Genomic DNA, 12591 nt, shown 5'->3' with positions numbered 1-12591 from the left:
AATGTATGAAAAATACTAGCACAGCTGATTTGATTTTACCTTCTCACTTTATTTTTGGTATAATTCTTTATAGCACTAAATATGAAGATCGTTTACTTTGTGTTTTTTTTTTTTTTTTTTTTTCAAAAAAGCAAACTACGTTTTAAATAGTATATTTTTGATACCATCAAGCGCAACTGTTTGAACGTAAATCAACCGAAGAGCACCAAAACAATTTTGGCATTAACAGGAAGATTTTAAATATTGATGTTGGAATAATCATGTCCTAATGCCATCACCTTTTAGTGCCGTAATTGTTAAACCAGCTTTGTTTCTGACTCTTAACTGACACAGGCAATGTCAACAGAATATGTCACAGTACTAAATATTCACATGTAAATATTTTGTCATTTGGCAGTTATTGTTGTTACACATAAATGGTCCTATGACAAATTGTCAATTATTATATTTTATTAATTTATTAAGTATGTATGTATATATATATATATATATATATATATATAGTAATCAATCACAATGACGTGGAGACAGCATTTCACTCTCAGCATTCATACCAATGGTAATTGAAAATATTTTACTTAACATACAAAAACATACGACATTCATTACATAAATGCCCGTGGGGACGCATCTCCAAGGAAACACCTTTGCGGAGCAGGAACTGCCAGCTTGGGGCAGAACGGTCTGCAAAATTGGCAAACATGCACAGCGAGCCTTGCACTTGCACACATATTCCAACATTTGCGTACGCCGCAGATGTGCTGCCTATGAGAATAGAGGCCAAAAAGTTGTTATTAAATTCAGCTGCCCTCAAACTAATTTCTCAGCCATAAGTAAATAACATTTAATTGTCGTTGCATCGTGATTAATTTGATAAGGAACTTTTGGACAGGTTTGAATTAGAATTTCCAACAAGGTCAAGGAATATAATGAATGTACTAAATCACATTTGGGCTCAACTGTTCTTTCTGAAAAAATTAATATCTTTGAGAAAACAAACAATGCTGACTGACTGTATAACTTTGGTAGGATCTAAACCTTTTAGATACTGTTTTGTATTGTATCCTTTTTTTTTCCTTCCCACCATATGGACAATTTAGCTGTTTTACTTTGACAAACTGGTAAAAAGCATATATTTTGTTTACTAATCGGTTGAATTTTCATCCAGTATGTTTTAGGCTAAGAGTGATTCAAGGCACAGTAGGAATTGGAGTCCAAATTTATATCATGTAATAGCAATGCAATAACAATTGATATACTCGGTTCTCACACATAAGAATGGTTAGCCCAATTTAAGACTAAAGGTATTTATCTATAGTAGCATTAATACATAATTCCACAATGCCCATTGTTCTTTGATCAGAGTCTCTACATTTTGGGCAACAATGCCAGGGCGTTGCTAAAGCTTCAATGTAGACCTATACCACGAGGTTATACAGATTGTTTTTTGGATATCTGGAATATCTTATCAATTACAAGATAAAAGGGCCTTTGTTATTTTTTTTACCCCTTATGTCGAAGTTATGTTGACAAGAACAAGTTGAAAGTTAAAAAAAAAAAAAAAAAGTGAACATTCATGAAAATAACTCAACTAAGGATACCTCTTCATACTATGCCTCTGTCCTGCTTGTCCCTTTCTGGTCTTCTTTCCTTTCTGGACCAGCCTCATTATTCCCATTTCCCCTCACTACTCACCCTTCCTTCTCTTCCCTATAAAGGTAGTTCTTCTACAGCTTGTTTGAGATACCTTGAGCATACATGCATGAAATATATGTAAATATATTTATGTGTGTGTGTTATACACACACACAAATATGTATGTGTATATATATATATATATATATATATATATATATATATATATATATATATATATATATACACACACACACACACACACACACACACACACAGCGGCTGAAATAAGTATTTAACACGTCACCATTTTTCTCGTCACCGTGCGAGTATAAAGAGGCCTTTACCCATCATGAGATCTGTTTTGACTCTCACTTTGGCAATGAGACCTTTTTGTAGGCCATCAATTAGGAGTGAACCATCTTATATTCCTTTGCACTGACAAGGGGCTGGATTGCTGTATGATTATTGATAGATTTTAGGTGTTGTCTTTGCTTTCCATGCCTTTTTACACCTCCCTTTCTTCATGTGTTCAACACTTTTTCCGTGTCATTTCTCATTATTACACACAGCTTAATTTCTGATCTTATTTGTTCTGCTTTCTTTGTATGTATAGATTACTTGGGTTGTTCCCAACATCTGGTGAAAGTTTAATGTCAATAGCACCTTTGAAAATATATTTAGTGAGAAAAATGGTGATATGTTAAATACTTATTTCAGCCACAATATATATATATCTATATATCTATATACAAACCCAATTCTAAAGAAGTTGGGACATTGTGTTAAATATTAATAAAAACAGAATACAATTATTTGCAAATCATGTTCAACCTATATTTAATTGAATACACTACAAAGAAAATATATTTAATGTTGAAACTGATTAACTTTATTGTTTTTAGCAAATAATCATTAACTTAGAATTTTGTGGCTGCAACACGTTCCAAAAAAGCTGGGACATTCAATAAACGTTTGGGAACTGAGGACACTAATTGTTGAAGCTTTGTTGGTGGAATTCTTTCCCATTCTTGCTTGATGTACATTTTCAGCTATTCAACAGTCCGGGGTCTCCGTTCCCGTATTTTACGCTTCATAATGCGCCACACATTTTTAATGGGAGACAGGTCTGGTCTGCAGGCAGGCCAGTTGAGTACCCGCTCTCTTTTAATACGAAACCACACTGTTGGAACATGTGCAGAATATGGTTTGGCATTGTCTTGCTGAAATAAGCAGGGGCGTCCATGAAAAAGACATTGCTTGGATGGCAGCATATGTTTCTCTTTCAGCAGTAATGGTGCCTTCACCGATGTGTAAGTTACCCATGCCATTGGCACTAACACAGCCCCATACCATCACAGATGCTGGCTTTTGAACTTTGCATCCATAACAGTCCGGATGGTTCTTATCCTCTTTGGCCCGGAGGACATGACGTCCACAATTTCCCAAAACAATTTGAAATGTGGACTCGTCGGACCACAGTACACTTTTCCACTTTGCATCAGTCCATCTTAGATGAGCCAGAGAAGCCGGTGGTGTTTCTGGGTGTTGTTGATAAATGGCGTTTACTTTGCATAGAAGAGTTTCAAGTTGCACTTACGGATGTAGCGTCAAACTGTATTTACTGACATTGGTTTCCTGAAGTGTTCCTGGGCCCATGCGGTGATATGCTTTACACATTGATGTTGGTTTTTGATGCAGAGCCGCCTAAGGGATCGAAGGTCACGGGGATTCAATGTTGGTTTTCGGCCTTGCCGCTTACATGAAGTGATTTCTCCAGATTCTCTGAACCTTTTGATGATATCATGGACCATAGATGATGAAATCCCTAAATTCCTTGCAATTGTACGTTGAGGAACATTGTCCTTAAACTGTTCGACTACTTTCTCACGCAGTTGTTCACAAAGAGGTGACCCTCGCCCCATCTTTGCTTGCGAATAACTGAGCAATTCAGGGAATTGCTCATACCCAATCATGGCACCCACCTGTTCCCAATTAGCATGTTCACCTGTGGGATGTTCCAAACAGGTGTTTGATGAGCATTCCTCAACTTTCTCAGTCTTTTTTGCCACCTGTCCCAGCTTTTTTGGAACGTGTTGCAGCCATAAAATTCAAAGTTAATAATTATTTTTGAAAAACAATCAAGTTTATCAGTTTGAACATTAAATATCTTGTCTTTGTAGTGTATTCAATTAAGTATAGGTTGAACATGATTTGCAAATCATTGTATTCTGTTTTTATTTATGTTTAACACAACGTCCCAACTTCATTGGAATTGAGGTTCTATCTATCTATCTATCTATCTATCTATATCTATCTATCTATCTATCTATCTATCTATCTATCTATCTATCTATCTATCTATCTATCTATCTATCTATCTATCTATCTATCTATCTATCTATCTATATGAGCGCATTGGATGTATGGTGTGCCTATGGCACAAAAATGTGTTGAAATGCAAGGCTCTTAATGTTTTTTTCCAATGGATTAAAATAAACAGGGAGCTTTGATTAATGTATTTTTTTTATCTTATGGGAATTATGTTTTGAACATTAACTACACTTATGGAAAACAGTACACAGTAATCCCTCGTTTATCGCAAGGGTTACGTTTCAGAAAGCTCTTGCAATAAATGAAGTAGTGAAGTAGCAAGCAAATATTTATTGTATTATTATATAAATTTAAAATTTTTGCATATGAAATTGAATGCCAATAAGTGATACTTTAGAGAGGTGCATGTATTTTATTTTTCCACTTGAGATCACCACACACACACACACACACACACACGCGCACACACACACACACACGCATTCTACATGAGTAGATGCATATAAAGGGTGGGTGGGCTTTGCTTGAGTGACGTGAACAACAGCCCATGCGGACATTGGCACTGTGCCTCACTGACGTTCCTGGCAATGTAGTTAGCGAAAAGCATTATGGGAAGCAGGTTGGCAGATCCTGCTGCTTCACAAAATTCTTTGAGGTCATTTTTTTTAACTACAGTACTGTAGTCATCGGAAATCAAGCTAAACATTGCTCTTTATTTGCATTTGTTTCTGTCTATATTGTTATGAGTGTGTGCACTATGTACGTCAGGCTAAGGTTTGTAATTTGTGCATTTATTTCATGAAACTTTGTTTTCGGCTTGTGTTTTAAACAGTGGCATTCCGATCATGTTCTTTTTATCTTCAAGCAGTTTGGTGACTCCCCAAATGTATGAGATAAGATCACTCAGTAAAGTTTCTTTTTCTGCAAAAACTAAGAGCCCATTTGACTGTACGTGAGTCATTGCTGCCACATTAAAATCAAAATGGCCAATAAGGCTTACTATATCAGAGATGTGCACGACACTAACCTCTTAAAAAAAAAAATTCAAAAATCAGCGATGCACTGAATCCGCAATAAGTGAACCACCATTTAACGAGGGATTACTGTGTTTAAATTAATGCATAAGCTACACCATAATCATCTGCTTTCTGGGTTTTGTTGATGAAAGGTTATCACTGCTGTCTTTGACTGCTGTCCTACTCCCATCTTGCAGGGCTTCACTGTGGAGCTCCTGTGTGGTTTTGCCCCTTCTGGCTCTCACATGGATGTCAGCTGTACTTGCCATCACAGACCGGCGCTCTGCACTATTCCAGATTCTTTTTGCTGTCTTTGATTCTATGGAAGGCGTTGTCATTGTCATGGTGCACTGCATCCTGCGACGAGAGGTACCTTGACATAATCATGGCGACAACACTGTCCATTTTACTGTCCTGTTTTTGTTTTTCAAGACAATTGTGACTGCCTTGCTCTTTAAGTGTTCAGGTTCAGTGCATTCAACTACTATGTTGTTACTCTTAAGAGGATGATTTCTAAAGGTTTTGCACTCATTCCGTCACCATGCTCTTGCTCCCAAATGTCTCATTAACATTTAGGAGTCAAGGGGTGGCCTTTGTCAGGTGCTATTTTAAAAAAAAAAATTTTTTTAGGTCCACCCCCAGCTTCCAGACAGCCCATTCAAATCTATCCATTAGCACGAAACACAATACCACTTGCACCTGATGCTGTCATTAGGGTGTAAATGAGCTCTATGCTCGTCACCATCGTCATTAGATGAACGACACAACATTACGAAACTGCTGCTAGTGTGTTGGAGTGCCTTATAATAATGAAAGCTATTTGCAGCACAGAGCTGGGATTTAATAAAGTTCTATTTTCTAATTTACTGTACTGATAGAGCCACCAAGGGGAAATTCAGTTACATTTTAATTATGATGATTATCCATTTTGTAACGATTATTATTTTTATTTGATCATTTTTACTATTTATAATGGATAATGGATGAGTTGGAGCCTATCCCAGCTAAATTTAGGAGAGGAGCACCATGGACTGGTCAGCAGTCAATCACGGGCACATATTGGCAGGCAAATCTTTGACACTCACATTCATACATATGGGCAATTTAGTCTACCATTGATTAATGGTAGCAATAGCATGCATATAGTTGTGGGAGGAAGGCAGAGCAAGCAGAGAAAAGATGCAAGTTCAACACAAGCTGAGATACAAGCCCACAAGAGGTGCCAGCCACATGCGCTACTGTGCCACCATAATGATTCTAAGGGTCATTTTCATATAATTTGATCAATACCGGTAAAAACAGTCTAGTTTAGCAAGGTTTTTTATGCCGCCTTGGTTTTTATATGGGTGAATGTCTTCTGTGTTGAAACAGCCCCACTTTAAGTCCTATTTTTTTAAAAAATGATTGCTGATATCAAATTGTGGGCATTCATAGTAATGGCAATCCTTATTCACAAAGCAAATGGTGGTGGCCCACTGAAATACATTACTTGCATAATGGTAAACACAAAAGTGCATAACAGTAAAGACAAACAGCTTCTCGAAAATTGTGAGTGGCACGATTTACATGTTGCCTTTCAAACTCTGTGAATACGCGTGTATAAATGATTTATCATGAATGAATCACGAACTTCATTTCAGACACCTAACAGTCAAGACGGCATTAGAAAGTTTGAAAACTATTACTCTCGAATATATTTTTTTCTGAGAAATAAGTGTGACATTATGTTGGATTAAAAACTACCAATAATTCAAATACTCCGACGTGTGAAGTTAATTGATTTTCAAAAGGAAATTCAGTGGCCACTGTTTTATTTTACCATGATCGATCCAATTATATGAAAATGACCCATATTTAGTTTGAAATCTGAAAGATCTAATCAATATAAAATATCAAATAAAACACAAAGATAACCTTAAAATGTCCAGTCATTCATTAAATTGGGCTCATCCAGTCTTTAGGAAGTGTTTAACAGCATTTATATAATACACCAGAAGTAAAGCCAGGAGCTGTACTGTGTTAAACAGGTTCAGGAGGCAGTAAAGTGCCGTGTGATAGACCGCCAGGAAGATGGTAATGGGGATTCTGGTGGATCATTCCAGAATGGACATGCTCAGCTTGTGGTATGCATATGGATTTTCTATCTACCATGCTCTACCTGTTAAGACAACATGTATACTTGGACAAATTTGTACTTAGTCATTTTTATTAGGGTCCTTGTAGCATTTAGCATAATCTTAAGCATCAACTATAAATATAAAACATTGGATATGCCTGTTTTTAACAGAAAAATGGGAATAATTTTAGACCTGCAAGCTTTTGTCAAAAAACAAAATTCAAATACTGAATGTATTTTTTTTATTGATGGGTTGACTTGTAGTCTATTGCCATTCACGTCTATCTATCTATCTATCTATCTATCTATCTATCTATCTATCTATCTATCTATCTATCTATCTATCTATCTATCTATCTATCTATCTATCTATCTATCTATCTATCTATCTATATAATCTGCCGACTGCTCGATCTACAGTGGGCATAAAAGTTTTTTGCACATCCGTTTAAATTCCAGGCTGTTGTTTTTTACTCAGCACACACCTGCCACCATTTTTTTTTAGCTGGAAGGTGGGGCCTTTGTCATGGCCTTCGTGGGTATTATGAACACTTCCAAATACCACTCAGTGTTAGCATAAAACCTTCAGGCTGCCATTAAAAAAACATAACAAATGTTAGGAAAAGCCTACTAGAACAGCTCAACTTCATTTGGCGTTCATCTGAGGCACTTTAAATGGTGGCAGGTGTGTGCTGACTCCCATTCAACATGAGTGTCAATGTTATTGGTAAATTCAGAACACAGCCACATCCCCAGTCATGAGGGTGTGCACACTTGTGCAACCCAATTATCTCAGATGTTAATTATTCTTACATTAAAGACTACAAAAATAATTGTAGTTGTACAGGGTATATGTCAAGTTTAAAACATTATTTTATTTATATATATTTTATATCACAAATGCCTGGCATCTGAACCGGGATGTATGACACCTTTTAGATACACTGTATCGATGTCATTTTATCTGTATAATCTGTTTTGGCGATTTGGAATAAAATGTATTTCCTTTTATATTTTGACTTTGACAGACTGACTTTGAGAAGGATGTTGATATGGCTTGCAGATCAGGTAAATGTGTTTTAGTGTTCTACTTCATTTCATAATTGCCCTTTTGAGGAACTTTCTTAACAGAAGAGAAGTGTGTTCATACATTTTGGAGGTAGACTTCCTGGGCTATTATATATCGTAATATCTGAGTCCCTTCCAAACAGTCTATTGAGTTATTAAACCAGTGTCACAAAAAAATATATATATTGTCCTCTAAATCAACTGGTAGTAGCTAACAGTAAAATTTGTGTTTGAAATATTTTCATGAAAAATATGCCCCAATTAAACACATTTTGGATTTAGGAATGTCATAATGCATTACATCTGTACATTAGAGAAGCCATCTGCGTACCTCAGTAGACCTGATTTCAGCCAGGAACAAAACTCTGTTTTCCGACACTTTTTCTGAAAGGTAATAAGTATCAGACGATAGCATGAAGTAATGTTCCCCCTCAGTTTCTCCATGTCTTTTGTGTTTGCTGTTGATGGTAGTGGCTGTGACTGTGCGGATGCAGTGAATTGTACGTGTGTGTGTGTGTGTGTGGCGGGGGGATTCTAATTGGTTTAGAAGGAGATACAGTGAGATGCGTTCTTTAATTTCGCAGTAGTGAAGGTGAGATGAAGCTCCGTGAGGCATCGAACCACTTAAGCCATTTGAGAAAGGGTTCATCTCAATGCTTCATGGGCACACGAAACCACCTGCGAGCCAGGTGTTTAATCACCGCTTGCTGCTTCTTAACCACATCATGTTTGTGTCTGCTATGGTTCGTGGGAATGACTATGAATTACAAACGAATGTATGACCATATTACTCGACATAAAATGTAGAAAATATTTTTGAGTGTATTGTACTGTATTCTGTGTGCATAAATTTTCCAAAAATGAAAGTCTCATATGATACGGCAGGTTGTATTCCAATTTTTTTGTCACATTTGAAAAATGGCATGGGTTATGCAGGCATAGGACAGTGAAATGCTTGTGTAACTTGGACAATGACATACAGAACAGAGAACAATGTATTATTGTTTTTATTCAGAAACAAATTTCTCAACAGTTTTTGGTTTTAAATTGTATATATATTTTTAAAATGTTTTGACACAACCTCTCTCCGGCCTTCGAAAACACCTTTTCGCATGGTACAGAAGATCCTGATGTGTACAAAATTGCAACAGTACAGCAATTTTGCCTTTCCCAGTAAGGTGTTGTTATTGTACTCCAATTCCTCACAACACAATGAACACCCAACCTTTTAAATAAAAGAAAGAAGAAGTGAAAGAAGTGAAGAAAACACTGAAAAATACAGTTCTTTTTCAGCAAACGTAATGCGTGTGAAATATTGTTAGATAGGTTCATCTTACCTTATTAGGAGTTGGCAAATCAACGAAGCCTTCCCACAAAGGGAAACTCCTATTCTTCCTAGCTGGCTCCACCCTCTTACTTATCCTTATCTCCTCCCTCTCCTAAATATTTAATTTCTCTTTCGCTCTCTCTCTCTCTCTCTACACGCACTACTCTCCAAACTGAGCTGACCGTAACGCTATTTAAAAAAAACACACACTGTTAATTTTCATCACTATTATGCAGCCTTTTCTTGCAGATGTTTCATCTTTTCTCCTGTCTCACTGCGAGATGAACAACCACCATTTTCGAGCTGCGATAAGTGATTTTTCTCACGATCGCCCAGCTTTGTCTACAGTGCCCAAAATGTACAGTGCAGAACAGAACAGACTTAATACTTGTTCGACAGTGTTAAAAATAGATACACAGTGTATCCACGTCTGATGCAACGTTTACTGTTTTACCCTTTTTCATTTGCTATGAAAATTAAGTGTTTTATTGTTGTTGAAGGATAAATATTAGAGTGGATAACTTTTGCTTAAACTCGTTTAACAATTTTAAAATATTAAAGTACATTTTGAATGGAGGCGACAGTTTTGACTGAAGTTGACCAAACTGACTGAAGTTGACCAAATCAAAAGTAGACCTACATCCTATTTTGTCCTAAATTTCCCAATTAGGGAAACCGTTTTCAAATATTTTTTTCTATTCATCTAGGTACTGTGAAGAACTCCTCCCTCCAGGAAGAGGAAAAGGCCTCTTCTGGGGCTCTAACCCTTCAAAGGGGATCTAACTTCAATACCATGCCAGCCAGTATGGCCAAAGTCCACGTCCAGAACAGGGCAGACTATACCAGCCACACACTGACTCTACGCAGAGAGAAATGTACCACTAAAGGAATGAGCACTGAGTTGCTAGGTGCCAATTCCATTTACATCTGTGACAGTGAGCTCTTTAAGCAGCTAGATGGTGAGCGTCCACAAAGGAATGGAGAAGGAAGCAGTTGTGAGGGCACTGGCAAAGCTCCAGGGCCAGTCCTTTTACCAACCAAAAATACGAGCACCCTAAGGCCGGCCAAGGGCAAAGAAGAGCAACCAACCAAGTATAAGAAAAGTGGTGAGCAGCTGCCTCAGACAAGGCTCGTCCACCTGGCTAACTCTGTCAGTGGTGAGCCAGTGCTTGGATTTGGACTGAAGAGCCTGCCTGCTGACCAGATCAGTGTGTCATGCTCAGAGAGAGATTCCCCTGCGCACAACCTAGAAAACCTGTCAAGAGACTCTCAGGTGGACAGTAGCACCTGTAATGGAGCAGAATCTGGAAACTCTGTTGTGATGCCCAAGAATGAAACTGTATCTACTCTTTCCATGAGCTCCCTGGAGGTGAGTACATTTACTTCCATGAGCTTGTCCGAGCAATAAACGTTCATATTTTATACTTGAAAATGTGATTTACTGTTAAAGAGACACCGGTACGGTGGGCGACTGGTTAGCACATCTGCCTCACAGTTCTGAGGACCGGGGTAAAAATCCCAGCCCCGCCTGTGTGGAGTTTGCATGTTCTCCCCGTGCCTGTATGGGTTTTCTCCGGGCACTCCGATTTCCTCCCACATCCCAAAAACATGCGTGGTAGGTTGGTTGAAGACTCTAAGTTGCCCGTAGGTGTGAATGTGAGTGCGAACGGTTGTTGGTTTCTATGTGCCCTGCAATTGGCGGACGACCGGTTCAGGAAGTACCCCGCCTCCCGCCCGAAGATATCTGGGATAGGCTCCAGCAGCCCGCGAACCTAGTGAGGTAGGTAAAGAAAATTGATGGATGGATGTTAAAGAGACATAATTCTGTGTGCGTGTCATTTATTGATTGTGCTGCTACAATCCCCAACAATCTATCAACATAATTCCACCGACAGTTCAACAAAGAAAAGCAAAATGATAATAATGATACCTTTTTCTCACATGAATTTCTGTCAATAAATAAATAAATATATACAATAATGTGTGTTCAAATGGACAGCAATAACTTGAATACAGAAATGGGGGATTAAACTGTTCTAAGATGCTGGCAGGATTGCACGGTATACCGGTACTAGAAAAGTACCGCGAAAGCTCATCGTCAAAACTGCAGTGAGACCACATGATACCAGTAATTCTGTGCAGTTCGACAGATCTCTAAGCTCCCTTGCCATCTCTTTTAGAGCATGGATGCAGTAGACTGTAAGATACTATATTCAGCCTCCATCGCTAAGCACAACAACAGTATAGCAAGCGCGAAGGGATACCACCTAAAGCAGCTATGGAAGACAAAAGTGAGATCCACAATGCACTACAACCCCAAGTCGAAGTTTACTGTAAAACTGAAACCTAAAACAGATGAATTAAACATTGTGTATTTAAACACCAAAATGTTCAACCAAACCATATAATATTGAAAGTCTGCTAGCTTAATACAAAAACATAATGTGAAGCACCATAGATTCTGTACCGAAACCGAAAATCATGGTATTGAAATACACGATCCTGTGTCATCTTTGAAATGGTAGAACCGCGACACTCCCTTTCAACTGTGTGCCTCTGTTCCTCATACACTGCTACCAACCTAAGATGATTAATATTATTATTATTGTTATTCACCTTAATTTAACAGGAGATCGACAGGGGGACAGGTGCAGGTCTGCAGTGATGCAGACTTTGTATCAGTCCATTGTGGTGAAGATGCAGCTAAGCCGAAAGGCGAAGCTCTCAATTTACCGGTCGATCTCCAAGAACATTCCTACCCTCACATGTGGTCACGAGCTGTGGGTTGTGACTGAAAGAACTCGATTTCGGATACAAGCGGCCGAAATGAGTTTCCTCCGCAGGGTGTCCGGGCTCTCACTTAGAGATAGGGTGAGAAGCTTGGTCATCAGAGAGGGGCTCAGAGTCAAGCCGTTGCTCCTTCGCATTGAGAGGAGCCAGGTGAGGGGGCTCGGGCATCTGATTAGGATGCCTCCTGGACGCCCCACTGGTGAGGTGTTCTGAGCATGTTCCACCGACCTAGGACACGCTGGAGAGACTGTCTCCAAGCTATGCCTGGGGATCTCCCCGGAAGAGCTGGATGAAGTGGCTGGAGA

The 12591-nt window shown here is 38.4% G+C and overlaps 1 protein-coding gene across 5 annotated transcripts in view; it reads left to right on the top strand.

Annotated features, from left to right (window-relative positions):
* The window catches only part of adgrb1a (adhesion G protein-coupled receptor B1a), a 326613-nt gene that overhangs the window by 269921 nt on the left and 44101 nt on the right, over positions 1 to 12591 (top strand). For all 5 annotated transcript variants that reach the window (XM_061673608.1, XM_061673606.1, XM_061673607.1 and 2 more), the window contains 4 exons: positions 5183 to 5354; positions 7013 to 7108; positions 8130 to 8169; positions 10204 to 10865. In XM_061673608.1, the coding sequence (XP_061529592.1) occupies positions 5183 to 5354; positions 7013 to 7108; positions 8130 to 8169; positions 10204 to 10865 (970 nt within the window). The remainder of the gene's footprint in view (positions 1 to 5182; positions 5355 to 7012; positions 7109 to 8129; positions 8170 to 10203; positions 10866 to 12591) is intronic.

Source organism: Phycodurus eques, chromosome 4 (genome assembly GCF_024500275.1).
Source record: "Phycodurus eques isolate BA_2022a chromosome 4, UOR_Pequ_1.1, whole genome shotgun sequence".
Lineage (NCBI taxonomy): Eukaryota > Metazoa > Chordata > Actinopteri > Syngnathiformes > Syngnathidae > Phycodurus > Phycodurus eques.
Note: the sequence above shows the minus strand (reverse complement) of the source record. Positions and strands in the feature narration are given on the sequence as shown.